Source organism: Cinclus cinclus, chromosome 6, assembly GCF_963662255.1.
Source record: "Cinclus cinclus chromosome 6, bCinCin1.1, whole genome shotgun sequence".
NCBI classification, from domain to species: domain Eukaryota; kingdom Metazoa; phylum Chordata; class Aves; order Passeriformes; family Cinclidae; genus Cinclus; species Cinclus cinclus.
In genome coordinates, this window is record NC_085051.1 from 39,397,323 (window position 1) to 39,425,281 (window position 27,959).

General features: G+C 38.4%; 1 protein-coding gene across 2 annotated transcripts in view; it reads left to right on the top strand.

The window, feature by feature from the left end:
* LIN52 (lin-52 DREAM MuvB core complex component) overlaps positions 1-27,461 on the top strand; it is a 41,323-nt gene extending 13,862 nt beyond the window's left edge. Inside the window, exons 6-7 of one of the 2 annotated variants that reach the window (XR_009933302.1) lie at positions 24,488-25,235; positions 25,341-27,461. Coding sequence is in view for 1 of the 2 variants with exons in the window: in XM_062495252.1 (XP_062351236.1) it covers positions 24,488-24,543 (56 nt within the window). In the remaining variant the exon portion in view is untranslated. Of the gene's footprint in view, positions 1-24,487 lie in introns of both variants that reach the window. The other variant, XM_062495252.1, reaches the window with a different exon arrangement.
* The last annotated feature ends 498 nt before the right edge of the window (positions 27,462-27,959 follow it).

Consider the following 27,959-nt stretch of genomic DNA (forward strand, 5'->3'; position numbering starts at 1 on the left):
TGCCATTAGTTTAAGTTTGCAATCAAATGCTTCCCCTGAGTATAAGGAGCACTGATTAAACCTGAAGTGTCCCCAGAGGCTTTTACAGCTGTCATGGGGGCGGTGGCTGCCCCTGTCCAAGAGGAAAAGGGGGGCTGGAGGTCCCGGTGGGGGGGCCACTCTGCAGACATCCACGTGGCTGCCCCAGCTGTTCCGCTTTGCCTAATGAATTGTTTTACAAGGAGAGGCTGGATATTGTCATCACAAGCTGCCTTCCCCAGGGACTGAAGCCAGCCTGATAATGACTAATGTTAGTGATAGTAATTGAAGTGTGATGGCTCTCCAGGGACTTTCACACACGCAGAGCTGTCAGGCACTTGTGGCTGGTACAGTCCCATGAATACCTCAGATATGCTTTTTAATTGCTTGACTTTCATAACTAGTTCTCATACATGTCCTGCAGAAATACACGTTTTAAGGGTATATGCAGAAGGAGCCGAGGACTCTGCTATGACCCTTGGTGTGCACATGTAGTTACTGTCCTGACATGTTTCCAGTGAGGATGGCTGGGTGTTCTTGCTCCCCTTAGTCTTAGTGGGGACCTGCTCTGTGTCTGCACAGGCACGTACAACAGATTACACCTGAATGTTCCTTTTCTTTTATGTCTAAGCCTTGTCTTCTTGATGCACAAAGATTGTACTTGATTCTTAAAGAAGACAATAACTATACTTAAGAATAGCAAAGGATTGCTGCTTTTAATAGAATAGAAGCAATGACAGCTATTTGCATTTTCTTAGGCATTGAAAACTGAATGTAAGATAGAATAAAAATCTTGTAAAAACATAGCATATCCATGTGTCTCAATATGACTGGAGTTTATGGCCATGAGATTTTGGGAGCTTAGGACAGAGGAGTAACCAATTTATGTAGAACAGAGTTATTTTTGTTCTGAAAATATTCTCATTTAGAAGTGCACTGTTGAATATAGCAGTAGGCCTGAGATAAAAATAGCCCCAATGGGGTATTGTACTCCTGACTTCTAGGATCCTAACATGAATTTTTCAGGGTGCTGAGATAATTTGAATTGCCTCTGTCTCTACAGGAAGGTTTTGATGTGGCTTTTTGAGTTCTAGCTGGAGATCAAAAAAGGAAGCTTGATGCTGTTGCCGGCAGAGTAGACATACTACCTCTTCTGATCATATTCATTGCAAGTTTGTTCTTCACCTCCCCCCTCCAGTGAAATGTTGGCTCTTAGAAATTTATTTTGGTAATAAAATATTACTTTATACTTGCCCATGAAAGATGTTTGAAGGCTGTTTGTGGATTCTTTAAAGTGTCCATGAGATTGTTGTTCCCTAAGCACACTGCAAACTTGTATAATAATTAAGTCTGATGAATTAACCTGCAGAAAGCTAAGCTCATAACTTTAAGTGGTTGACTTAGGCTCTTAAAATGTGGACCCAAACCTGTTGTTGGTGTGCTGTAATTTGGTTGTCAGTCCCAAAATTGTATGCTTCAATGGGTTTTGGTTCTGAGAAAATGGGTGAATTTATTCTTGCTATTTTTGGACACAATGAGGAGATAATAAAGTTGTGCTTACTGCTTTTCACAGTTGTAAGTCTTGACAGTAAAGCTAAAGGATATAGTTTAGTTATTTTCTTGCAATTTATCTTACAACTTGTACTGTAATTGAGGAGGTGGGAATAGGAGACTCCATGCTGTGTAAGAGGAGATTTTCAGTTTGCCATTTAATTGTACTGATTGGTTGCTACAGCACAAGCACAAGAGTGGAGGTAATTGAAAGACATCTAATAATTGATTAAGTAGATTTCATTTATGTGTTGTTTTGAGCAGTTTTTACTGAAAGCTTGTAAACTTTATTATAATAAGTCCAGCAGAATATATTTTCTGTGTCGAAATTATTTTACATTGATAGGGCAGTTTCATGTGGAGAGCTTTTTGTGCTATAAGGAATATATCCACATATTGTTTACACTTCACGAAGTGACAATTATTTTGGTGTCACTATGCACTGTCAAGTAAAATTTTGCTTTTCAGGTATTTGGAGATTTTTTTACAAACAGATGTATTATAAATAAGTATCTCTAATTCCTTGCGCAACTTCCCCCAAGGCTATTATTACATTTTAAAGCTTTCTAAGCTTACTGGCAGTGCAATAAATATTAGCTCCCATATTACTCAAATTAAAATGTGACTTCTCTTTTGTCACTGTGGGGTTTGATCTCTGTTCTGCTGAACCAGGTAAAATTGGGGGAATCTGTGAAGAGCCCAGATGTTGTATTAAGCAGCCTTGGTGCCCTTCTCCTGGAGGGCTGCTAAACTGTTATCCTGTGGTAGCTCTAGAGGGCTCTCTGCTGTTGGAAATGTCACATTTCTAATGTCTTATATGACAGAGGTCTTAATAACCTGTTGGTCATTAAGGAACTCAAAACACTTTTTTGCAAATGCTAACCTCATTGTCATCAGCAAAATATAGCATATGCAATTAGAATCTAATTTTCTCCAGTGTCAATTAAAGGGTCTAATTTTTTTCTGGACTGTGTTGTACTCTGCCTGTAAATGTCTGTCACTTAAGTTATAGCATTTAAGTAGTGTAGGAAGTAATTTTTGAGTGTGCAGTTTGTGATGTTCCTTGTTAAGTCGGTAAGAGTATGATGTTGCTGGCACTAACTGTGCAAGAAATAATCATTCCAGGCTTTATTGTAACTGTGAAGTTTGTTACTGTATTAGCCTTAAAAGTATATGGACATTGTTTCAGGAGAATTGGAAATAAATGTATAGGATGGAGGAAAAGATGGGACAGGATGAAAATGTGAAGAGTAATTTTCAGCAGAGTAATAAGTGCTTGTCCTCAAGTTCTGTCAAGGCATTAGAAAGGAAGGAGCACCTCCTGGTAATTCTGGTTTTATTTTAAAACTCTTTGGGTATTATACAGGGTCATGAATTCCGTTCTGCTTGGTGGATGGGCAGCGGCATGCTGGCTTTGACTGGGTGTCTATATCAGACTTGGTTGCATTAAAATGGACTTTAAACTGGTTAGTTTGAAAATCAGTCAAGCAGTTAAAGATTGTAATTTTGTGCCCTTTGTTGTTATAGTAAATTCTATTATCTTACAGTTTTGCAGGAGTTTTTCCTGTATATGTGCCAGTGCTATATTGCTGTCACTCAGTTATGTTTTGAAACCAGTGAAAACTAGAAATAAATAGGAGTAACACCTGTGAAAACTGCAAGGCTAGAAATTACATCTGTCTAGACTAGGAATAACTGCAACATGATTGCAGCTTTCATTTTGCAGCACCTTTGGGCGTCATGGGTCGGATGTCTGGTATGGACAGCGCTGCAGTGTTCTGATGAGGAGCGTACATACTGAGGAAAATAACAAAGCTTCCCAGTGAAAACACGCACGAGCGTCCTATTTTACCTGCTCTGTGGTGTGTTCTATCTTGTGTATTCTGCAAATCCCTTGTTTAAAATCACCCTTGTGAATTTACTGCTGAAGGGGGAAAAGGTGAAGTATGGATAGACTCAGGAAAGCAAGAGGTTGTTTTATTTTCATTGGTAGCATTTGCAGCTCCCCAAGCAATGATGGCTGCAGAAACTGGCTGTTGAGAGCCACCACTTGATTAGAATGTTTGGGTCTGTTGTAAAATAAAGTGTCTGCCTCATGTGCCAGCATGAAAATCCTCCTTATACAGGTATTGAGAAATCTTTAATGTAAATTCTGTGTCTTTTTCCTTCTAGGAACTACGTTTCATGGTAGGAAAAATACACCGAATCACCCTTATCTGCAGAAAACACAAACTAATAACAATTAAGCTATTGATTACTTTTTCAGGCAGTAAAAAGATGCTTCTTCCAGGATTAGTTTCCCCATGCCATCCTTGACTTCAAACACCTGCAACATACAAGTTCTGGTTGTAGATGAATTCAAACATTCAGTCCTCCTAGCATTTTGGATGTATTTATTGCATGTACTACATCTTTTCATGTCTAACCGCTGTAATTTGAGAGGAAATAATATATTTTGTATTTAAGGTTATGGATTGTACTAGTTCAGTTGAAGTGGGGATTTTTTTATGTTTTAATGTAGTACTGCGATTTTTGTGTAATGGAATCTTAAATTAAAACCTTTTGTGTAACTATTGAGCTTGTGCTTGTAAATTCAGAGGATAAAGATGTATCTGGTTTTAAACTACATAAGATTTTTGAATGTTTTTTGACATATATTTTCAAGTAATTGTGATTGAACTGAAATATTTTTTGTGAGATATAGTCTTGTGAAGTGGCATCTGCATCCTCTTTATGCTTTGACTTGTTAGTTTTGAATACTTTTGTAGTCAGTTAATAGCTTGAATAGCTTCAGAATACTGAAGTTGCTAAACAAAATGTCTCATAACAGCATCTCAGAATTAGTGTTAACAGAAATGCTCTCAATATGTTTAAACATACCTCTATCTATATTTCATATAACATTACTGTCAGTTTTGAGATCTAAATATTTTAGGAAATAATTAGTCAAAAATACCCTTTTGGCTACTGCATCTATGTGAAGGACATCCACCTCGTTCAGAGAATTTGAAAATACAATCCCTATATTTATTGTGTTTACCTATGTTTACTTCACTGTAGAGCTATTCAGGAAAGTGACCAAAGGCAGAGGGGGACACATTGAAAGTTACTTAGTACAAATTTGTATTGAGAAGAAAAGTCAATAAACATTTACTATAGTCTTCCATTCCTAGTTGTTTGCTGATTAAGTAGCTATGGTGAGTAAAATTCAGGTGCATATGAGTTTTGTAGATCACTACCCAGCTGGTGGGGATAAAAAAAGTTTTTCACCAGTGGTAGCCTTGAACCTTCAGAAACCTGTGTATATAAGCTTTATGTTATATGAAGCTGTATTTTAACTGCCTTAAGGTGTATCCAGTGCATGTGTGTGTCTTTTCACTTCAAGATCTGATTTTTACTGAGTACTCCATATCTCTTTTATAAAAATGGAGAAATTACTTTTGAATTGTTTTTAGTCATTTACACTTTCTGGTAATCAGCAACATCACTGACTTTCTGTGTCTTGAGTTTAAATGTACAGTAGTGGTGTTCTATTTTAAAAACAGTTTAGTTGAAATTATTATAGCAGAAATAATGTAAAGGTTGTAACAGTATGCAGTTTTTAAAAAGCTAAACTTTATGTGTAAATGCATATATTAGTGTTACCTAGCAGTTGTTTTCAGCTCTGGTCTTAATGTTTTAGTCAAACTTTTGGAATTGCGTCTTTTTTTCTTTATTATTTTGCCTTAGTTTTGTTGCACTGATGGCTCTGTTTAGTGAACTTTTTCCAGTCATTCCACACACTGAGCCATAAGTGGATAGTCATTCTCTAGTTGCAATGGGAGGCAATGCATAATCTCTGAAGAGCTGGCTTGTGAATCCTTGTCTGAGGTTCTGGTCTAAACCTTTTGGTTGTGCTGGGGTCACCACAGTGCCTTTACCAGGCTGAAGTTGCAAAGTCCTCAGTGTCCAGGTTGCCTGGTGCTTCCCTCTTAGAATTCAGTGTGCCAGACCCACGGCACCCCTGTCTTTCATGAATGGAATTCAAAAAGACACTTATATTTCCATAAATAAATTAGGAATTCAGTGGCTTCTTCCGGCTAATCAGGGCAGGCTGATAAACCTTGCTAGCTGTTTAATAAATGAATTGTGACTGATTACCTATTAATATGGACGCCTCAGGAATTCACCCTGGGGGAAGCAGAGCAGTGAAATAGAGAGGGGCATGGCCCCCTGGGAAATCAGGGCTTCATGTTTGCAGCTTAAATATCTCTGTGAAGTATCAATAAGGAGGTAATTGAATTTTGAACACAAACATGAGTGCCGGATGGATGAAGGAGAGGGGGGCCCTGATCATCTCTTCATGCCCCTTCATACTCCCCTCCCCTTCCCCTTAGAGACCATTCTAGTGAAGATAGATGCTAAATCCATTAAATAAAGATTAGACTGTGTCGTGGTAGAAAATGGCAGCTTAGCTAGATCCCTGGGTAAATTGGGACCTTTAAGCAATACAGAAAATTAAAATATACATTTTTAACAAGTGTGCTGTCGACACAGTAATAATGACTCTGTGGCTTGTGGGGTTTGCTCACCTTTCAGATATGCTTTTGTTTGGTTATATCACTTGCTCTTGTTTTGAAACCAGCTTGCTTGGTCTCTCTGATGCAGAGAAGACTTAGGGGAAGGAAGGTTATTTTCTCACCTTGCTTTCTGTCTTTGGCACTTTTTATTGGCTCTTATGCTTATAATAGTATAGAAGATGGTTACTCTTGTATTTGAATATGGAAATAATTAATTTTGGCTCTGACACAGTCACCTGTTCTGCGAAGTAGTTGGAATAGGCTAGAGGAAGCATGGAGATGTAAATGTGATCAAACTTTTTATAAATTATTTTTATTTTCTAAGCACAGTGCCTTGATTTTTATTTACTCTAGATCAATTTTTCTGAACTGTACTCTTATGAGAAAGATTTGTATAGGGCTGTGCATTGTAAAAGGTCGATATCCTTTTTTTCACACAGTGAACTGTAGAAACTCACCTGAAGTGGTGTTCAAGGGGTGACAGTCTTTATAATACTGTGCTAGACATACAACACAACCAGGCCTCCTTCACAATCTCACATACCCTATTGTCCATTGCAGAAAGTCAACAGATCTTCTTGGGTTTTGCAGGCAGAGCCTCATCTGCCTGTACAAGTAGAGGACCAATTACCATACTGGAGAGACTACTCCTCCTACTTTTTCCAAGTAAGATGATCATTCTACACAACAAAATCCAAAATTGTTTCCATCTAATGATTTGAAACAAGCAGTTAGCCTAAAACAGTGTTTTCCTAGAAATAACTGTTGTTCCTTCCATCTAGATTTTTTTTTTCATTAGTCTAGATAGTTTTGAAAATGGAAAGAGAAAAAAAATGGTTTTGTGCTTTGGTAAATGTCTTGGTTTATGGCAAGTTAGGAGAAAACCCCAAGACACTGAATTATAGTGGACTGAGACAATGGTAACATGGGGACTTCTGTCTCTTCTTCCACAACATCTCCCTGATAACACCACTTCCCTTTTTCAGACTCCTCTCAAATATTAGCAGTTGTGCCCAGAAAACCCTTGATGCTGCATCCTCTGCTTTAACTGCTAAGAAGTGAATTCAGCATCTTCATTTTTTGTTGAAGAAGAACAGTAGATATTATTAAGTATTAAAAAAGTATTAACACATGTGTCATTCCAGGTACAGTAGTGAGTGTACTGGGAATGTTTTGGCTTCCATTAACTTAGAACTGCATTCAGACATGGTTTTCTATTTGTTTTCCAAACTGTCATCTGCTTCCACATTCTAGCAGTTTCCTCACTTGTCTTTTGTGATAGGTGTTTTGCATTGGGAATGTCTGTATTCTTTCATCCAGCCATGCTTCTAGGAAGAAAAAAAACTTTGTAAGCTGGCTTAGCCTCAAAGATTCTCTTTCATGGTGTTGTCACCAAATTGAAAATGAACAGCTACCACCCCTTAGCTAAACTGCAGTAATTGATTGTGTGTGTGCTGGAGCCTGTCTCAACTGAAGAAGCCAGATCTCAAGCCTCCGTTGGTAAGGGGAGATTACACCACTGAGTTTACCTTTGGCCAAGCATGTCGATCATAGGCTTCTTTTTTGGGGCTTCTTGGCCTTTGTTCTTCTTGCAAGGGGACAGTTCCTTTCCTGAATCCCACCTCTCTCTCTCCAGTTCTCAGTCTGCTATTTATAACACATCTAGTTTCCTTTAACCTTAGCTGGCCCCTTTCAAAGAAGCCACCTGTACTTTAACAACCTATATCCTGTTTTTTTCTTGTGCAACGGGCATTCCTTAGCCTTATTGTATCACCTATCCCTCTGCCTATTTTTGAGATTTTTCTGCCTCTTCTTCCTGTTTGTACACTTAAGACTAATTTTCTGGCTCAGGAGTCTTCCCTCCTTTGTATATCCCAAATTTAAAAGGAGACTCTTGCTAATTTGTTCTGTAGCGTCTTCTGAAGGCAGGCATGTGCCAGGAACCTCACAAGCTTATGGCTTTCCATATTAAGGCACTTAGTGATGCAACATTTTAATTAAATTAACCAGAATTCGTAAATTGTAGATAGACAGATTTTCCAGATCATCTCAATATGAGCTTTTAGAGTGATCAACACTCTGCTGGTGTTTAATCCATCAGACTGCCATATGGAGTGTTGAAGAGTAGAATATCTGTTTATTAACAATTGTTGTTTTTTCACGTCAGCAAGTACGATTTTTGTATTTGAGGACCTAGGAGTGCAATCTGTTCCTGCATCTCTTATGTGAGTTATATCCACCTCATGCCAGACCTCATTTCATGCCAATCCCTCTTTTTTTACTCAATTTAGGTGATCCAATAGGCTGTCTAATCGGCATAATAGAGCAAGAGGGTCATTCTGCCAGAGTCTTCAGAAGTTCTTTGCTTACACTATCACAAGGGGAATGTGTTCAGATGTCATTTATGAGAAATTGCAGATATCTATATTGTTGGTGATTTCTGTGAACAGTTGAGACACATTTAGTGAAGCTTTGCAATTTAATTGACCATAATGTGTCATAATTCACAAAAGTCAGAAAATTGTTCAAAATCAAGCCAATACTTTATTTACTCTGAATTAATAAATACCTGTTCTCAAATCCTAGGATATCTGGTGTTGAACTTCTCTAGGAGTAGAATTTACCAATCTCATTAGATGAGTTGTCTGTTCCATTTTATTGTGAAATACAAGTCTGTTTTTACTTATTTAGCTGAGTGAATGCTTTCCATTGTTGGTCTTTCCAATGGGAAGAAGACTCTTCAGGCAACAGCAAAAAGCCTTCTTGTGTTGTGACGTTTTCATTGCTCTCCTCAGAAAGAAGTATTAGCTCTTCTAGAATGGGAGATAAGTGCAGTGCAGGAATATGTTTTGCAGCACAGGCATCAGGCTCTTCTCATTGAATCTATTTTAAGATGTTTTTCTCTGTAAGAACCCTCTGAAATCTCAGCTGGAGTAAAATGCAGTCATTTTTATGCATTCAAGCATGTTCATAAATACTGGCTTATTTGCTTTCTTGGATGTATTAAGAGAGTGGGGAATAAGAGGTGCTTATTAAGACAACTTCAGATTTGATCTTTGTTTAAGCAAGACACAAGGAAGAGGGAGCTGTTGGTATGAGTTGATGGAAATGGTATGATAGATGGAAAACAGTGGGTGTTTGCCTTTATTAGAGTTGTCTGTCTTATCCAGCAGATGGCATTGAAAATGTACCTGCTGGTCTCTGTTCTTGCTAAGCACTGCCTTAAATGAAATCCAAAATCCTACAAGCTGGACACTTCCCTTTGGTGCATAGCTGCAGATCGCTTCCTAATGAGGATTTTGAGTGGCCCCTGCCTGCTGGATAAAACAAAAGACCTGCTGCTGGATTCGCAGAGAGGGCACAAGTTCTTCAAGCCAGTGGCAACATCTGTCCCAGTGAAAGGCATGTCTTAGGCTGGTGGCAATAGGAGTTTATCGGCCCTTTGCATGTGTGTCAGTGAGAGGAGGAGAAATGGTGAATGTTGATGGTTTTTAAAGTTGGTATCACCAACTCTAGTTTCCAATTAAATGATGAATAAAGTAGGATGTAGAGTATTGTAGTGATTCAAATTGTATGTGGTTATGGCGATGAAACTGAGTAGTGAAATATCTGTACTATGAATGAAGAGACTATCAGTTCTGTAGCACTTTATCTTTGTTTCCTGTTTTTTCAGTACTCATCTAAAATCTTTATTCTCTTTTCAGTAAATAATTCTGATAATATACTCTCTGTGCAAGCACTATGGTGCTCATACCAGGTAGTGTTTTATTACTCCTAAGAAGCCAGATAATTTGAAAAATATTATAAAATGTATATAAAGGAAGCACAGCTATCTTGTAGAGTTAATGTGAATGCATATCAGTACTATGCAGCTTTGTTTCATATAGTATTTAGTTATATATTTAGTTATATATTGTGACTTTAAGTTAGCAACATATATATTTCAGAGTATTTAGAGCACAGTGGCAGTTAATAGCTATCTTTCTAGAGCCTATGGCATTTAAAATGCTTCCTAGCAGCACCTTAATTTCCCTTGTGTCTGGGGGACCTGAATACTTGTTGAAACTGGAGCTTTTAACTCCTCCTCCATTGCCAAACCAATTGTCTGTGATCCCTCTTTCGATGGCTGCTGTTCTGTTACTCATTTAACATTGTGACCAAGTATAATGTTTGACTCTTCAGTAAGTCCAAGCACCCAAGCCATAATCTAAATCTTCTTCCATTTTTGATATAACATGGAATAAAATCTTTCCTATACATCCACACAGTGCTTATCCAAGTTTTTATAATATTTTTCCTTTCTCAAAATCCTTTACTCTGATCCTATCAAATCTTGTTCCACTGACAATGATGAGCTCCGTATTTTGGCTGTGGTCAAGATCTTTATACATTTCTACACATACTTCACTATTATATCAGACCATTTCTCCACTTCTCTTTCTTGTGTATTTTTTGTTGTTGTTCTGTATGTTGTGGGTTTTTACATGACTTTTGTGTTTCTGGATGAAAAACTTCCCGTTTGTCAGAATTGTCATGACAAATCTGTCTGAACTTGCTGGAGAATTTACTCAAAGTAATTGGGGTTTGTGCACAATTGACTAATGTGGCAGGATTTAATAATGTTTTGCATGTGCCCCTCAAACCTCCTGAGCTCCTGGGATCATCCAAAACAGCCAGGTCCAAAATAGCCAGGTTCCCAGCAAGGTGAAGCTGAGCAGATTGTTCTTCTCCTGTATGTCTTCAGGCTTGAGTGAATCTCCCAAGTCACAGCAAATTATTATGCTATCTCCCAACTCTTCTGTTTGAATTTAATAATTGTTTATGCTTTACACCCTGTATTTCTGCATAAGGGCTAATAATCTTTTCCCAGGAAGGAAATAAGTCTCATTCTCTAATTTGTAACTTTGGATACTCTGTCACATCAGGCAGTATTTTGGTAGGAATAATTTGAGATAGTGTAGTATACACTATTCACTTCTAGAAAGCTGCTTATAAGTAAAGAGTTTTCTTTATGAGGATGGGGGGCTGAGGGGAAGGAGGATCTCTTTGATTTTGAAAGGTGGTGCAGTTGTTATTTTACATCTCTTCAGTTGAGAAGATAGATTGAAAATTCCTATTGACTCCCAACCCTGAAAAGAATGAGAGGGGAGAAAATCAGAAAACAAGTAATGGAAGCTAGTCAGATTAAAATTAGCAAAAATAAATGCTTTTTACATAATGAATGATTTGATGTGGGACTTTCTGCCACACTGGGATTTTATTTGTTTTTACAGCAAGTACTTAGCAGCAATTGAAAAGGAATCAGGCAATTAAATGGATGATGAGAACATTTTTAGTTAGAGCAGAAAAAAATCTAAAATGAAGTAGGAAATATCAGCAGCTTCAGGATATAAAACAAGCACTTAGGAAGAGGAGGAATCTTTCAGTAACAATTACTCCATATGTCTTCATAATGTGGCTCCCTAATTTATCTTTTCCTGTGATGCTTCTGATCTTGGGTGCAGTCAGATAAGATATCTGACTGGGTAGATTACTGATCTGCCTTGCTCTATCAGTTCCTGTGCTCATTTACAGTTTTTATAACTATGGAGCACAAAGATTCTTGTTTAATAGGAAATAACATTTCTTCAGTCTCTTTTAGCAACTAGTCATAGATCCTACTTATATATAAGATTTTATATACAGGATTTTAGTCAGCGGTGTAGAATGTAAATTCTGAGCATGCTCTGAGTTACATCTCTAGAGAGAACATCATTATTAAACCTTTTTGAAGGTGTCCCTGGTGGCAGCTCCATAGAGCAGGTGGCCTGCATGGCACAAGCACACAGAGAGTCAGGAGCCTGTGTCTTACCAGACCACATAATCTAAAAATCACTCGGACTATTTTGGTCTCCTGGGGAGATGATGACGATGACACAGGAGTCTTATGCTAAAAACTAATTGTTAACCTGCAGAGGATGTCATTCAACACAAATCCCAGCAGAAAAGGGCTGGGTGATGGATGTTTTTGGGTAGCAGGCCAAGCTCTCATTTGGTTTTCAACAGATAGTTCTCTGGGTTGCCCCAAGATTTTCTTGTCTAGTACCTGGCTTACTTGAAAATAAAGAGCACATTACTTAAAAAAAAAAGAAAGCTTACAATTTATGTTTATTAATGCATGCACATAAAACTGAAGGGAGCAAACCGTTCCTTCCCTGTCTCAAGGCATAAAATGCCCTCACTCTTGCCTATGGTGCTTGGGTTTCCTGGAACATTAAGCAAAGCAGTGGATAGGTAGAAGGTTAAAAGCAAGGAAACAGTGTTGAAAAGGAATGCAGCAAGTAAGTAGTACAGGGGAAAGGAATGTGGGTTTGCATATATAAGTGTTAATTGAAACATGGCCAGGAGATCCAGGGAAGTTATGTGTCTGTAATGCCACATCCAGGAGTGTCCTCCATGCCCCAGCATGAAGAAGACATTGGTAAACTGGAGTGAGTTCAGTGGAGGGCCACCAAGATGATCAGGGTCTGGAGCACTTGCCCTATGAACAGAAGCCAAGGGAATGGAGCTCATTCACCATGGAGGTGACCTCACAGGGAACTGGTAGCTGCCTGCTAGAATGTGCAGGGAGGTTATTTAAGAAGATGGAATCATGTGTGGGAGGACAAGAGACAATAATCATGAATTGATGCAATGTTTCTGACTGGAATCAAGAGAAAACTTTTCCAGCATGGAACAATCAAGCATTAGAAGGATTGTCAAGAGAGGTTGTGCAGTCTCCATCTATGGATGTTTTTCTGGTTTGACTGGATAAAGCCTTGAGCAGTCTGTCTGTGCTGAACAGAACATTATCTGGAGACCTGCCAAGATTCTATCAAATCAGATTGAATCTCTGATTCTGTACAATTTTCCTCATATGATCTCGTACTGTATACCTTATTTGATCTGTTCTCTTCTGGTAAATTTTCTTCACTATGCACATTCACCTTGTATCCTCATTTTATTTTACCTCTTCTACTCTGCCGTACCTTCATAACTCTAAATACATCTGATAATTCCATTGTCACTGGATCATGGAGTTTTCAAAGTTTCTTCAGTGCCCCTCAACCCTCACAGCAATGTTTCCAGTCACCAGATCTCTGGAAACTCTTCATGGCTGTCTTCATGGCAGAGCAGAGGCACTGCCTTCTGCTTCCTTTCTGAGCTGTCTTGTAGGTTTGCTGTCTGCTTTGCTACGGTGCCTCTGTTCTTTCTTCTAGTAATGTTACCATGGAAAGCAATTCTGTGCTCACTAAAAGATAGCAGTGTCGCTGAATTCAGCTTTCATAAGAGAGGTACCTAATGGTAGACGTGGCCTCAGACCAGTGGCATGTATGACTAAATAAACATGAAGGAGTTTTTGGAAGAAGATGAGTACCAAAGCTTACTGGGCTACTGTCAGTAGACCTTCCAGAGTGAAAAATTATTTTTGTTTGTTTTGGCTTAATTTCCGGGTTTCAAAAAACTAGAGTTTCTTCTGGCCTCTACTCTCAGGAGATGTCTTCAGACTCCAATACCTTCTGTATTTCTTGTATTTCTTGAGGACTTCAAAACTCTTCAAAATACTAGAAGCATGAGGATGTTTATGAAAAATGTGCTCACATTTCATTGTGGGTCTGGGAGAGTATTTTTGGGTATATCTTTTACATCTGCTTTTACAGTTGAGCCTTGCCTAGTTGCCTTTAAGGTCATTAACAGCTAAATTGTAATAATTGTAGCAAAACCTAAATTTATACTTTAATACCCATTCCAAATAGCCTTGAGTGGTATTAGAATTTTGTTATCAAGTAAGTCAGATTAGCACTAGTCATGGATTCTTTGAGTAACAACAGCTTTTCTGTATTAATTTGAACTTGACTCTGCTAGCATTTGGATGCTGTAAAATCTGTAACATTTCTAAATCAGTGCATTTCCTCAGCTGTCTTGTGGCCAGCTTGAAGTTGGTAAAGATTTCCTGAATCCTCTTCTGGTCTCTCAGATACTCCTCAGCTCAGGGTATTGCTGCCAGAAGAGTACTGTAGTGGGCAGAACACATGAAACTTACCAAGGTAAAATAACTTAAATAATATAACTATAGCTTAAAATCCTGGAATAAAACAAGCAGTAAATATAGTGGGAAGGATGAGGATAGGGATAAGGGTAATTGTTACATGAAGTACCTTTGATTCACGCAAAGGAAAGAATAAAATTATGGAGATAGTTGTGAAGCTTTTCTTCTGCAGCCCACAAACTGCATATTGCTGTTCTTCCATAATTCTGTCTTAACAAAGCCTGAGATTTTGACCTTGGAACACTGAGATTTCAGTCATTTGCATATATTTGGCCATACAGACTTTTTCCTTGTATTTTTGAAAAGTTTGGAACTCTTCTAAGTAGTGTAATGTGTTGTATCATACTAATTGCAAAAGGGATCTTGGTTTAATTCATGTGTAAATAGAATAGTATTTTTCAGTCAAAACCCATGAATCTTCTTTTCATAGAGACCTTCAGTACTGATAATGCGTGTCAAGGACTGCAGTCATCTAAACAGAAAAATGTTTCAGTAACGAATGTTGGGATTAGAAAACATTTTATAGATTTAGTTTGCTCTTTATAAAGTATATACATACTTCTGGACAAATAAATACAGGCTACCATATTATGAGCTTCTTTGGTCTAGATATCTTTTTCCATGAAGTTTGCTGACAGAAGTTAAATTTTAAAATTCAGTTCTTCACAGTTCAGGCCAGTAGCTAACCTATTGACAAGGACTAGTTTCTACCTTTTGGAGGTCAAGGAAGCTGTACCACTCTTGATCCAGTGCTGCAAGCCTCCCTGTAAACAAGCCTTGATGTCTTCTGATTGGATTTGTGTGCCCTGGCTTGCATAACCATACAGCTTGTATCCCAGCATTATTAGCCAAAAGGAATATAGAGACTTACATAATCATTACACGATTATTTTTCAGTAACTGTACTGTAAATATGTAATTCTCTCTGCTCCTAATAACTTTTAATCCCTTTGTTTCTATTGGCTCCTAGGCTCAGATTTGGCTATGGCCTCCATGCCCTGGCCACTGATAAAACCTGAAAAAAATTTTTACTCTCAAGGTTCACCTGCTTTGCTCCCAGCAGTAAATACATGTTCCCCAGTGCAGGCAGGGGCACTGCATTGTGGTGCACCACTTCTGCCTCCATTCCTTCTGAGAAAGATCCATTCACCTCCAGAAACCTTTCATAGCTGGCTCCGTATGTATGTTCAGCAAGACCTCTTTGCTGAGCTTTTTTGTGTGTTTTATGCCCAAGAGTTCTTGAGCAAGCAGTTTTGATCTCATTTCCGCATGTTGTTTGAGAAAAAAGATTCTTCCTTGAGATCCTGTGGTGTGAAAATCTAAATTATCAAGAACTCTTGATCCACTGCAGGTGTTGGAAGCCAGGAAGAGATTATTTTCTTTTTGGTACAAGCAAATAGAAGAAGGCCTTTTAGAGTGCTTCTTGTAAAAACATGGCCCTATTCTGCTATTTAGTGGTGATATCTGTGGGATTTGATGGTCAGAGCTCTCCCAAGCTGTAGCTCTTCCAGTGATAATTTATGCCAGTAAAGTACCTTTCAGGTATATTTGAAAATATCCTCAACTTCAATGCAGAATTTGTTTTCTTACTGCTTTTAATATTAGAAGTGTAACTCTCTTTTTTCTTTTTTTTTTTTTAATTATTTCAGCCTTGCAAAATACTTCAAAATAATTTTTCTGTGTTTAATTAGCTTCATGAGTCAGTGCCTGGTCTTAGGTCTTGACATTTTTGGCATGCAAAATTTTTTTGTGTATTTCACCCTGGCTTTATTCCAGAATAAATATTTTAAGCTGCTAGTTGTGCCTAGGTTTTTTTTTTTGTTTTTTTTTTTTTTGGTTTTTTTTTGTTTGTTTGTTTGGGGTTTTTTTTGTTGGGTTTTTTTTTTTTGGGGGGGGTTGTTTTTTTTTTTTTTTTGTCTTTGGTCTGAGACTAGGGGGCAAACATAAGGAGCACTGAGAGAAGTGAAGTGTATAAACCACAATTAGAATTGCAGTGCACAGGTGTCTGTAGATCTCACACAATTGCCAAGCTATTTGTTTCTCAAATGACAGGGGCTTTGGGAGTGTATTTTGGAGAATAAAGGGAGCAGAAGGCCTTCCGTTTGCATGTTAGGGTTGTGGGTTTGGTTGTTTGGGGTTTTTTGGTTTTCTTTTTTTTCAAATCCTGCTTTAAATTCTTCCAGACTGATACATTTGATATCTTTACAGAACCAGCATATTGAATGGTTGAAAGTGATCTACTGTGGCTGGGGATGCAGTTTATAATGGCCTTCAGAGAGGAATCAGCATTGAAGAATAAAAATTTCTTGCATAATAGCTTTTCTTTGAGCATTAAATTAGATATTGTGATTTAAAAATCTGAATGCCAGCATTGAAAATAAGATGACTTGTAATAATATTAAAAAAGAATGACTTTAGCATCAAGGTTATGGGTGAGTTCTGTGTTCTGTGCAGGCCCTTGAGGATCTTTTTGGGAAGAGAAGCATCTTAAATCTCTATGCTAGTCATACACAAAATGTTATTGCAATGAAAAAATAGTGAAGTGAATAAACAGCAACTCACAGTACAGGATGTTTGATGTATCTGGAGTCCTAGTGTTCACTGTATTTTGCAATTTAATGCACAATAATTTTTTAATTCCGTGTTTCTGTGTGCTCCACTCACTGTGTTGGATCTGTATTCTTAGGATGTGAGATTCCATTAAAAAATAAATAATAATCGCAGCCCCCGCTCCCCCCACGTACACTCATTTTCTGTAATATGGTAATGATATCACCGTAGCAGTAATTACGGGTCATCTTCATTTCTTTCATCTCTGCTGGTTCTGATGGCTTCATTCCTTTGACGGAGAAGATTTGGCTCTGGGTGCTGTGATTATTTTGTTAAGCATTATTCGAATAGACAGGAGTGAGAGAAATTAATCAATCCAAATGCAATTAGCATCATGTTTAACCCAGTGATGGACGTCTCAAGGTGAAACAGCCAGGGGAGTTTCAGACATTATTATTCAATCCAGCGGCTCTTATCTAAATTATAATCAAGAGGTTTTTATTGGCTTTGCAAAGAGAAGATGTAACTCTTTCCCTGCTTTGAGGGTCAAAGGGATCAGAACTTTGGCCCTACACGATATTGGCTGCAGGCAGCTCATAGAATTGGGAGGTACTGTAAGAGTTTACTGTAATATCAGGGTAACTCAGGACAAAATACCTGCATATCCTAGTCCCTGTGGCCTGAAACATAAGTTTAGTATCTTCCTGGTCATTGGCAGGGCTGTCTTTGCCCCTTGCTTTGAGCATTTTCATTGACTGACTTTGCCCATCTGTATGTGAATGAATACTGTTTGTAGTTTCAGCATTCCGAGCTCTGTGAACATCACAGTTTGCAACTGAATGCAAACAGAATGGTAACCTCCTTGCAAAGTAGGGAAATCTGGTTAGGAGAACAAGGTAAATTATTCTGTAGGGAAGGAATCTAATTTTTCTTAGAGCAGATATAATTTTAGTATTTATTGATAGCAACAATAACATTTTTGAGGTTTTTTTAATCTGCTGCAGATCTGTTATTGCTGGATAATCCTGAAGGATCTCTGAGATCTCTTATCAGGTGTAAGATAAAACATGAGTACTATGTGTGGAGAAAAACAAGGCGGAACGAGGTCACGTGAGGATTTCATTATTCAAGACAGCATTAGGTATCTGATTACAATTCTTAAGGCTCTAGCTAACATTCACTAAACTTTTTCAATAGTTTAAAACTTTATCAGAATCAGCCATTTACCACTTCTCTGTCAGAGGACTGTTCTCATGGCATACTGGGAGGAACAGTCCATGTGCTCACCTGCTCCAATTCACAGCCTGGCTTTGTGCAAGATTTCACCTTCTCCAGCATTTCAAAACAAGCTGTGCCAGACTGTGAAGTAAAGCTGACATAAGGGCACATTCTGCTGTCTCATTCACCATGGGAAGGACGCTGATGTTTTGGACCAAGGGGGTGTTATTATTTAAAAATGCTGCAGCTAGACTTGACAGCTCATCTTTCAGAGCCTGAATTCTAGCACAGCTGCTGAATCTTTTCGCATACATCTTGTGCTGGTTTTGGCTGGGGTAGAGTTAATTTTCTTCACAGTGGCTGGCATGGTCTGTGTTCTGGATTTGTGCTGAACGCAGGTTGATAATAGAGAGATGGTTTTGCTACTGGTGAGCAGAGCCAAAGTCTTTTCTGCTCTGTGTTCTGCCACCTCAAGGCAAAGAGGCTTGAGGTACATGGAAGGCTGGGAGGAGACACAGCTGGGACAGGTGACCCAAACTGACCAAAGGGATATCCTAGGCCACATGACATTGTGCTCAGTATATAAAGTGTGGGAGAAAAGGAGGAGGGGAGGAATGTTAAGAGTGGTGGTGTTTGACTTTCCAAGTCACCATTGTGTGTGATGGGGCCCTGCTCTCCTGGAGATGGCTGAACACCTGCCTGCCATGGGAAGCAGTGAATCAATTCCTTGTTTTGCTTTGCTTTCTTTGTTAAACTCTCTTTATCTTGACCCACAAATTTCCCAGCTTTTCCCCTTCTGATCCTCTCCTTGATTCTTCTGGTGGAGGAGTGAGCAAATGGCTGCATGGGGCTTGGTTGCTGACTGGGGTGAAAGTACAACAATCTGTACTGAGGCTGTGATCCCATCTGTAAGGTGGGAATTAAATCACTGTATGTTTCAAGAATATTATAAGGCTTGATAAATTTTGCAAGTGCTTTGATACTGATTACTGAGAGATGCCATGGTAATGGTAAGCTTATTCCACCTGGGTGTTTACAATGATCCTGTTGTCCTACCTGAGGAAGGTGTTTCAGGAGTGTCAGGTGATTGCAGTGGTCTTCAGAGTCAGTGTAACAGTTCCTGAAGCACAGCTTGTAGTATCTGCATGTGCCAGTTGTGCCTCCACTGAAGGTGACTGACCTTGTTTTCACTAGCCACTGCTCTCCTGAGATGGCAGTTCAACTCTCTGAAATTGGGCTTGGGGTAGCATTCACTGGTAAGTATTTGTCAGAGGCCAACAGTCTCCAACTAGCAGCTCATTTGACACTTTATATTAGGAATTAGACTGCAGATAGCAGAGTAATGGAAACTCTTTCTGTGAAGAAAGAGGTGTGAGCTGGTGCCAGGTAGTGATAGGATTTTGGGGGTCTGGTTTGAGATAGATCTGCAGGGACCAGCTTCTCTCTCTCTGACAGAAGTTCAGATTATGTTGTCTGGGTAATAATATTCTCTTAGTCTTGTCTGTCATATGCCTCTTTTTCTTTGAGGACTGTTCAGTAATAATGTCAGTCCTGTATCTCAGCACATAAGAAATCATTTCTGATGCAAAAGACTCTTGTGATAGAAGGTTAAAAGCCAGAGAAGTGTTCTGCTGTCTTTCTGCTATTCATATTCCTTGCCATAAAATGGTAATTTGCACTGGCAGTGCTTCAGAAATAAACCTTTCTAGTTTTGTTTTCTGTGTAGTCCAAGGACACAGCAGCATTTTCAGAGTGCATGATTAGTACTTTAAAGGAATCCTTCCATGCTGAAAAACAAGTTCTTTAGTTACCATAAATACAGCTGAATGGGAAGAATAATTGATAAGCTAACAAAGTATAGCAGTGCCTAAAATAACCTTTTTGCAGGCAAGAATGTAGCATCCAAAATGTGATACTGCAAGACATTTCAGAGCTCAAAACATTAATTGTGTTTCTGGGTTTTATTAGTAGCAAGACCTTTAGATTTCAGCAAGGCTATATTTTCAGGTCAGAGAGGGATCACTGTCAAATTTGTCCCTTAAGTTATACATCTGGCAGAGAAGCTAAGAAGTGCTTCATTAGCAAGTGACTTTGTGTTAAAGTACCTATAATTTGAAAATACACTCACAAGCTTTGTTTTGAGATTTTTACATAAGCCCAGAAGTAGTAAGCAGTGAAGGTCTAATGCTCATGATGAATGTGTGATAAATAGTTTGTCACATATATCTTTTACATAGACTTTATCCCCAAGTCTGTTGTGGATATATTTAAGTATATATTATGTTTAAAAAGTGTGGATGTATGTGAGTTGCTTAGGGATTCTCCTGGATGAAAGTTGCTTATGTAAGTATAAATCACTGTTTTCCTTGCTGATTTTAAAGCAGTAAATCCTTCCATTATTTCCTGGCTATCGAGACCTTATGACACAGTATGTCTTGTGCTGTCATATGTGTGAGAAGGCTTTTTATGGGGAGCAATCAGGCTGGACCCCAATCTCCAGTGCAGTGTTTTTTTCTAATTAAATTGGCAGTGGAAGGAATATTCGGAACAGCAGCTTTCATTTTCAATCGAGGAAAAAAACATTATGAGTCTTTGTCATTTGATTAAAAGTTACTTAACCTTTAAATTGCTACAGATGTAAAGATAGCTCTGAGTTTCCAATGTAATCGCCTCCAAGTTAAAATCAGGAAAATCTTTGTGTAATGAAACCCATATGTCATAGTGAAAGGATGCAAAGCACTGGCAGAGTGGGCTGCTCTAGCAGGAGATTCTGCACCCAATCTTGTTAACCAGGACTGCTTTTGGTAATCCCTCATCTCCTCACTTGTAGGAAATCAATCTGTACTACTGAATCTTTTCAACCAGCAACCACAAAATTTACTGCGGAGAGGCAGCCTGGGGACAATTGTAGTAAAAACAGTGCCTGAGGCAACAAGGCTATATGTGGGATTGAGGGATTGAAGTTCTAAAGCGGAGATTATATTAAACCTTATTCTGCTCCTCTATCGAGTAGAAATGTCTCCTCCTCCTTTCAGCCCCAGCCTTTCCTATCCAGTACCTGTTCTTGAGATCTGCTTGGCAGATCTTGCCAGGCAGCAAACTAAATTCCTACAGTACACCATTCTCTGTTAATTATAATAGCCTGATACCATTTTTCAATACATTTATCTGAAGGAGTTTATTCAAGCACTACTTCCAGAGCAACCAGTGCTGATATCAGCTTAAAGTGTTTTTTTTTCTGTGGAGTTGAGTTTCTTCCTTCTCCTGAGTAGGTGAGGTTAATTTGCGTTCAAGTTATTGCAATGGTATCCATTGTTGATTTTTCTGCTGTAGTAGATGCAAAGTGTAGACCAGGTTGTAAATCATGACTTGTCATGCAGATTCATGTTTCTGTTTTGTGCTGTGCAGCCTCTGTAGTGTGTGGCTGCTGGTGCAATGAAACCTGTGCTCAAACCCTCTCTTCCCTTGAAGTCCATGGTTTAAACTACCATTGTAAAGAAAAAATCCCTGAGGTTTTCACTACAGTTCTGTCCAACCTTTAATTTAAAAATCCACCTCTGTCTACCATTCAAATGACTTCTGCTGGTCCCTTGGGTAGTTGTGAATCTGGTTTTACCATCTCTCTTAGCCTGCAATCGTATTTGGAATGTGGGTGATGGTTTCTTCATTCACAAGCTCTTCCCGCACTCCAGCAAGCTTCATAAGACCCCAATGGAAATTATATTCCTATTATTAAGAATTCATTTCTCAGAAGCAATACTGAGCAGAGAAGTCAGTTTAATATTAGAGCCTTTCACTGTGCAAAAACCATCAAATCATACTCCAGCGCAGATTAAAAAGAAACAAAAGTGAAGGAATAGCCAAGATGTTTGAACGCAGTACCATGTAATAAAAATTTGGCCTGTGTTTACCAGGAATACATCGAACTGTGGTTTTTGGGCAGATAATGGAAGTAGCTGAAGCAGAGAACACAAGATTGTTAATGCTTGTGGAAACTTGTCCTTAGCTTGACTGTGGTTTTTCGGTCAAATGAGGATGTTACTTCCTGGCCATTTTCATACGTATACAAAGATAAAAGCTCCTTCTTCTTTCTCAGTTTGGCATCGTATCTTTAAAAATAAAGCCCTGCTGCAAGCCTGAGTCTGTGAGGAGATGAGGAATACAGAATAGCAGAAGGCTGTCTCCTGCTCCTAATGGGATTTTGTAGCAGCATGTGCGAGTTTGTTTCAGAAGTCAGAAATGAACAGATGTTGGTATAAATTACCTCTGTGTCTGATGTCTTGCAAATTAAAAGCGCGGTTGGCATCACTAAACAATTTCACCAGGTTGGGGGGGGAAGCGGGTGGTGATTATTGTAGCAGGTCGGTAAGAATCTTTAAGCTGCAGCAGAACAGGATAGCAAGGATAAAGGAATGAAGAATAAAATGAGAGGTCTGTGAATTAATCAGAAATGTTAACATCTCCGATGACAAGTGAACAGGCAGGCACGTGCTCTTGGAGCAACCTCCAACCCACAGTAATTTCACTCAGCGCACAGAAGGAGTCTATGCTCTCTGCCTGATTTATAGGGTGCAGCCCTCTTTGGGGAAACAGAATTGTCACGCATTCGTGTTTCTCCTGTATGGGACTTTCACTCTGGAAAACTTTCCACTTTATTAACTGCAGTTCAGCTTACGTGCTTTTCTCTTTAAGAATGTTTTAAAACAACCATGCACTGTTGTTAGAGTAGGGCAGAGAGGTTCAAAGAACTAAGAATCTCTTCCAAGCTGCAATTTTAAAAATCTTTCAGTTTTATTTAGTCATATTCTTCGTGCCTAACAACTTGGTTCCTGACGAAATACCAATCCGCTCTGTTCTTCTGCAGCACCTTCTATCCCTGTGTCACTTCAGCAGCACTTAAAGCGTACAGGTTATCTTGGGGTTGGGGAGGCAGAGGTACAAATGAGTACTTTTGTGGTAGCTCATGCTGCGAATCAGAAGCAGGATCCCAGGTGCTATAACTCACAGCCAGAGGCATGAGGCAAGAAAATAGTGCAGTGATCTCCTCGAACCTGCAGCCAGCCTGAAGCATGTTCCACTCAGTGGAACTTAAAGCCTACAAGTATCAGCATGTAACAGACAGGTTATATACTTTTACATACAATTATTTGTTTTACAGGGATTTTGCTCATGACATTACCTCCTGATAAAATTTTGTGTAAACAAATTAGAACGTAATAATTTAAGGAAGAGGCTTTAAGACACAAATCCTAACTTTTATGTAAACAATACCAAAATGTCTTTATCTGAGTGTATGCTGAGTATTGTAAGCTGAACATTTTTATTACATTTTAGTTCTGTTCTGACAGATAATCAATAATGTCAAAAGAAAACCCAACATCAACAAGCCCACCTCCAGTTTTTATGCTATTTTTAATTTCTGATATTTGTCTCAATAGAGAAGTCAGGAATTGAATGGATAAAACAGAGGATTAATCCCTATCTCCTTCTAGACTGTCTTTGAGGACAGGTGTGGGAAACTTGCATGCTTTCAGCATGCCTGTGAATAAAACCCTCCATGTTTTGATGCCTGCCAGTCCAGCACAAACCTTACACCTTTAATTGAAAAGCAATTGAGGGGCACCAGTGGGAAGATTGTCTTTCTCCAGGCCTCATTTGCTAGTGGTGTTGTCTTTGATGCACGTTATTGTTATTGCAAGACAAGAATAGTATGAAAGCTGCTCTGCCAGCTTGTGAGCTTATGGGTTCTCAAGTCAGAAATGTCTCATCCAGAAAAGTGGCTGTGTAAACCCTGCTGTAGTACAGCTACTAGAGATTGATGGTACCAAGAGTGAGAGGGAGACATATAAGCCTTGCCTTGCTGTATTAAACATCAAAGGACTGACAACAGAGAGAAAGAGAAGACCAAAGCTCTATAAACTTTACTTTTATTACCCTATCCATAGATGAACTGCATTGAAGGAGTATGAAACCCATTATATTACAGCATCCAGGGACTGACACTGCTGAGAGAGAGAAAATGCTGCCTAATTTCTGTTGAAGACCACATCATCCAGGGACCAATAATCCTGAAACAGAGAAAGAGAGAGTTCCATAATCTCTGACAGATTATAACATACAGGAACAATTGTGCTGAGATAGAGTGATAGAGATTTGGATTGCACCATTCAGAGATGGATAGTAGAGAGGAAAGGAGGTGCTGCAAGTGCATAATGCAGTAGGAATAGAAACCATAGATTGTATGTAATGAGACAGCCCGTGGGAATTATTGCTGACTTTAGAAGATTCCAGACCCTGCCTGCATTTGTAGCATGTCAGGAATTCAAGATGAAATGCAGTTCTATTTATTTTCCACTTTAATAGATCCATAAAATAATGCTTAGTTTTGGTACAAGCACAAATCTAAATTAATTTCTTATCCTATGGTTAGAATATGTTATACAATTATACAAATTATAGAATTGTTTGAATTTCTTCGCTTTTTTAAAAATACTGATTTCTTTTTCCTCCCTTGTGATTTCAGCTAGAGAAATGACTCGAGGGAAATTCCTGAACATCCTAGAGAAACCCAAAAAGTAGCTGCATCTAACATTTGGACAAAAATACCCCAAATAGGTCATTTTATGTACTGCGGATCCAGATGAAGCCCAGAAAGTCTAAGAAGAACAAAGCTCTTGCTCAAGACCTTCAGAAGCAGACATCTCTTTTTGCTTCCACAACTCATCTCTTAGCGGGGGAAACATATGATGTGCACAGGTCATGGGGACTGCAGTTGGTTGCACTGGAATCTGGACTTCATCTGACCATAGGATGTCCATCAGGAAGAATTGGCCCTGACATGCTGTGGCACAGCCACCTGTTTTCAGTCAGCATTTCAGAGTGAACAGCCAGTGTCCTTATTCAGCTGCTCTCAAGGGCAGCCTGTTTGAGGGACACAGCAGATCTGACACTGGCCAGTGTCCATCATGAGGCCTTGACCCTTTTGTGTGTCTTTTGTCTTAGATGCATTGATTTCCTGTGTGTGAGGTCTGTGCTGAAGGATTTGAGCATAGTTTGGGGTGTGGACTGACCAAGAGCACTGGCTCAGCAGGAGCATATGTTTTGATGGTAGAAGCTGAGTGCAGTCTCTGCATTAGATTCCAGATGCTCACTGCCTTCAGAGAAGCACATCTGGTGCTCCGAGGAAGACTTCCAGATCTTCCCTGTGCCGGGAGCTTCATTTCAATGCTCAGCGATTCTCTAAGTGAAATTGAAACTAGCAGACCACAGGAGTAAGAAGTGTTACTGTGTCTCAAGGAAGATATTCTCACAGAAGTTTTGGCCAGTACACAGAGAAACAGCTTTGTCAGTCCTCTGCAATTCTTTGTTTCTTGCAGGGCCAGAAACTGGAAAGAGTTATAAAGTTGAAAGATGGTAATGTTTTCAGTTATCACTCCAAGAAGTAGCAACAGGACTGTTAGCCACATTGTGAAGATGGTCTGCCTATACAAGATCTCAGCATTTCTGAAAGTAATGTTTTGTGGTATTTTTAATTGCTTATAAAACAGCACCTCAAAATTTTATTCTCCTGCAAAACCAGAATTTTTAAGATAGAAACTTTTGTGAGCTGCTTCTTTTCGTAACATTGTGATTATAGTTTAATGCCTTTTTCTTCTGTTCATGTACTTCTATGTATTCACGCCTTGGAAGAGGTATAGAGCATGTTCAGACTTTTTGTTTTATTTAAGAGAATAATTTTTTTCATTCCATCCTCTTTCCTTTTCCTATGAAACAACATTTTAAGCATTAGTAAATATATTCTTTTCTAGGATACAACATAATTTTGAAACATAATATAATGTTATTTTTACCATGCAGGCTTTTCAAAACGTGTCATTTCTCAAGCTGTAATCACATATGAGAGGAGGAGTCATTTGGAAATAGGTCATGTGACAGGTTGTCCTTACAGCACTGCATTTTTCTGGCTTTGCAGAGAGATGAGACTTTTTTTGGTGCATGTGCAATAAAGAGGGAGATTTTTTTTTTATCAGATAGACTTCCGAGTTTTACTGAATTGCTGGTGACCCTTTGGTTTGCAGTCTGTGGTTTTGGTTATTGCAAATCAGAACTAGGCTTGTTTTGGACAGCTCAGGTTAACTAAGTTTAAGTAGTTAAATCCTACATCCTGGAAAGACCCTGCACAAATTTAGATATATCAGGAGCCTGATTTAAGACTTAACAGAAATATTTCTGTCCTTCACAATTTATGCAGGGCTGAATTTAACAGGAGCTTCATCCCTTGAGAACATGAGAATTAAGACGGATGGATGAGAAGAGAAGCTGCAAGTGGTAGTTCAGGAACAGAAGAAAACCCAATGGTGCAAACTGATGTTGATGTAGCTTTAAGCATTGAATTATAGATTTGAAATGCAAATTTAAGTTTGTATGCTATATATGTAATATATGCACCCATATATGACTTAATGGGATACTTCATCTGCATCACCAGTATTAGTTTGTGCATTTTATAGAAGTTTATTGGTCAAATACATTAAGGAATTGAGATCTGAAAGGAGGATATAGGAAAATATATGAAAGCCTGTCCTGGAATATGTGTATTTTATGATATGTGGAGTAAGAAATTTCAAACTCTAGGTAGTTTTTAGTAACATACATATGTTTAGAAAAAAGACTAAAAATCTCCATTTATTATACACAGTAATCATCTTCTATAGGACAGCCATTAACATATGCTTTAGAATTGTGATATTTTTTGATTTTGTACTTAACATCTGTAGAGATGAGTCAATTATGTTCTTTTTATTGGCAATATTTATATGTATTTTTGTGTGTTATTCAAAGAATTTTTTTCTGTCTGTCTCTTATTGCTTTTCGGTTTAATAATATGCAAATGCAAACCTCAGAGGTTTGTCTGAGTTTCCGAAATAGCCCTCTGAGATGCAAAAGCTTTTGCTTGGCCACTTCAGCAATACTGTTCCTCAGGCTCTTCTTCATTTATCTGCATGGTACCACCTCAGGGTTTGGCCTGTGGATGTTCCATTCCCATCAGTAAATAAATATTTGTCAATATCCAAATGCTACTAAGGGTTTTCATACCCTTTTGAACCCTATTTTTCCTTCAGTGCTATCCTTCCTGACATCCATGCAGTTATCTATCTATACAAGAAAATCCGAGTGACTTTTTGTCACTGATGGGAAGGAAGAGTGTAAGAAAATCAAGATTTGGTAATGTTAATCAAGCTGTTGCATTGTTTTATAAAGTGTTTTCATGTATTGGTATATTAGATGTTACTGTGAGTTTCTTGTAAGTAAACTCCATATTTATTTGGTTTCTTTTAAATGCCAGTGAAACACACATTCTGTTATAAAGGCTATTCACTTCAGTTTTAGACTGTCAAAAGCTTTGCTATCTAATCCAGCTGAGAAGAAATTCTTGTTTGTTATGTAAATCATTATCAAAATAAAAGTCTATGGGCACTGGCAATTGAATAATTTGATACTCCATTTAACTCAGTGTTTTGCCATTACAAAATCAACAATTTTGTAATAGTCCTGTAACTCACACTTCTCAACTTTGATAAATATTTCCCTTAAAACAACACCTAGAAATGACAGATTAATGAAAATTAATCCATCTTGGAGGTAATGTATGAACCTTATTCTGGATTTACTGATTTTTATGTTATGTAAAAATGTAAGGTGCTATTACAAGTTAAATCACAAGCCAGTCTTATCTGTAATCTTCTCTTTGCTTATAAACAGTTGTAGAAGGATAGGGAAGGATATAAACAAAAGGCTTACACAGTGATTTTGCATTAGAGTAACTTATACAGCATCCAGCAATCTGTTTTAGTTGAATCTGGTCCACAGTAGACCCTACCCTCCATAAATTTGTCTTAGTCCTAATTTGTCTGCACTTCTGACCTAAAAATGCCCCAGGATAGTGAGTTCCATAATTCAGTTATTTAAAAAAAGGTAAAAATTAAGAAAAAAAA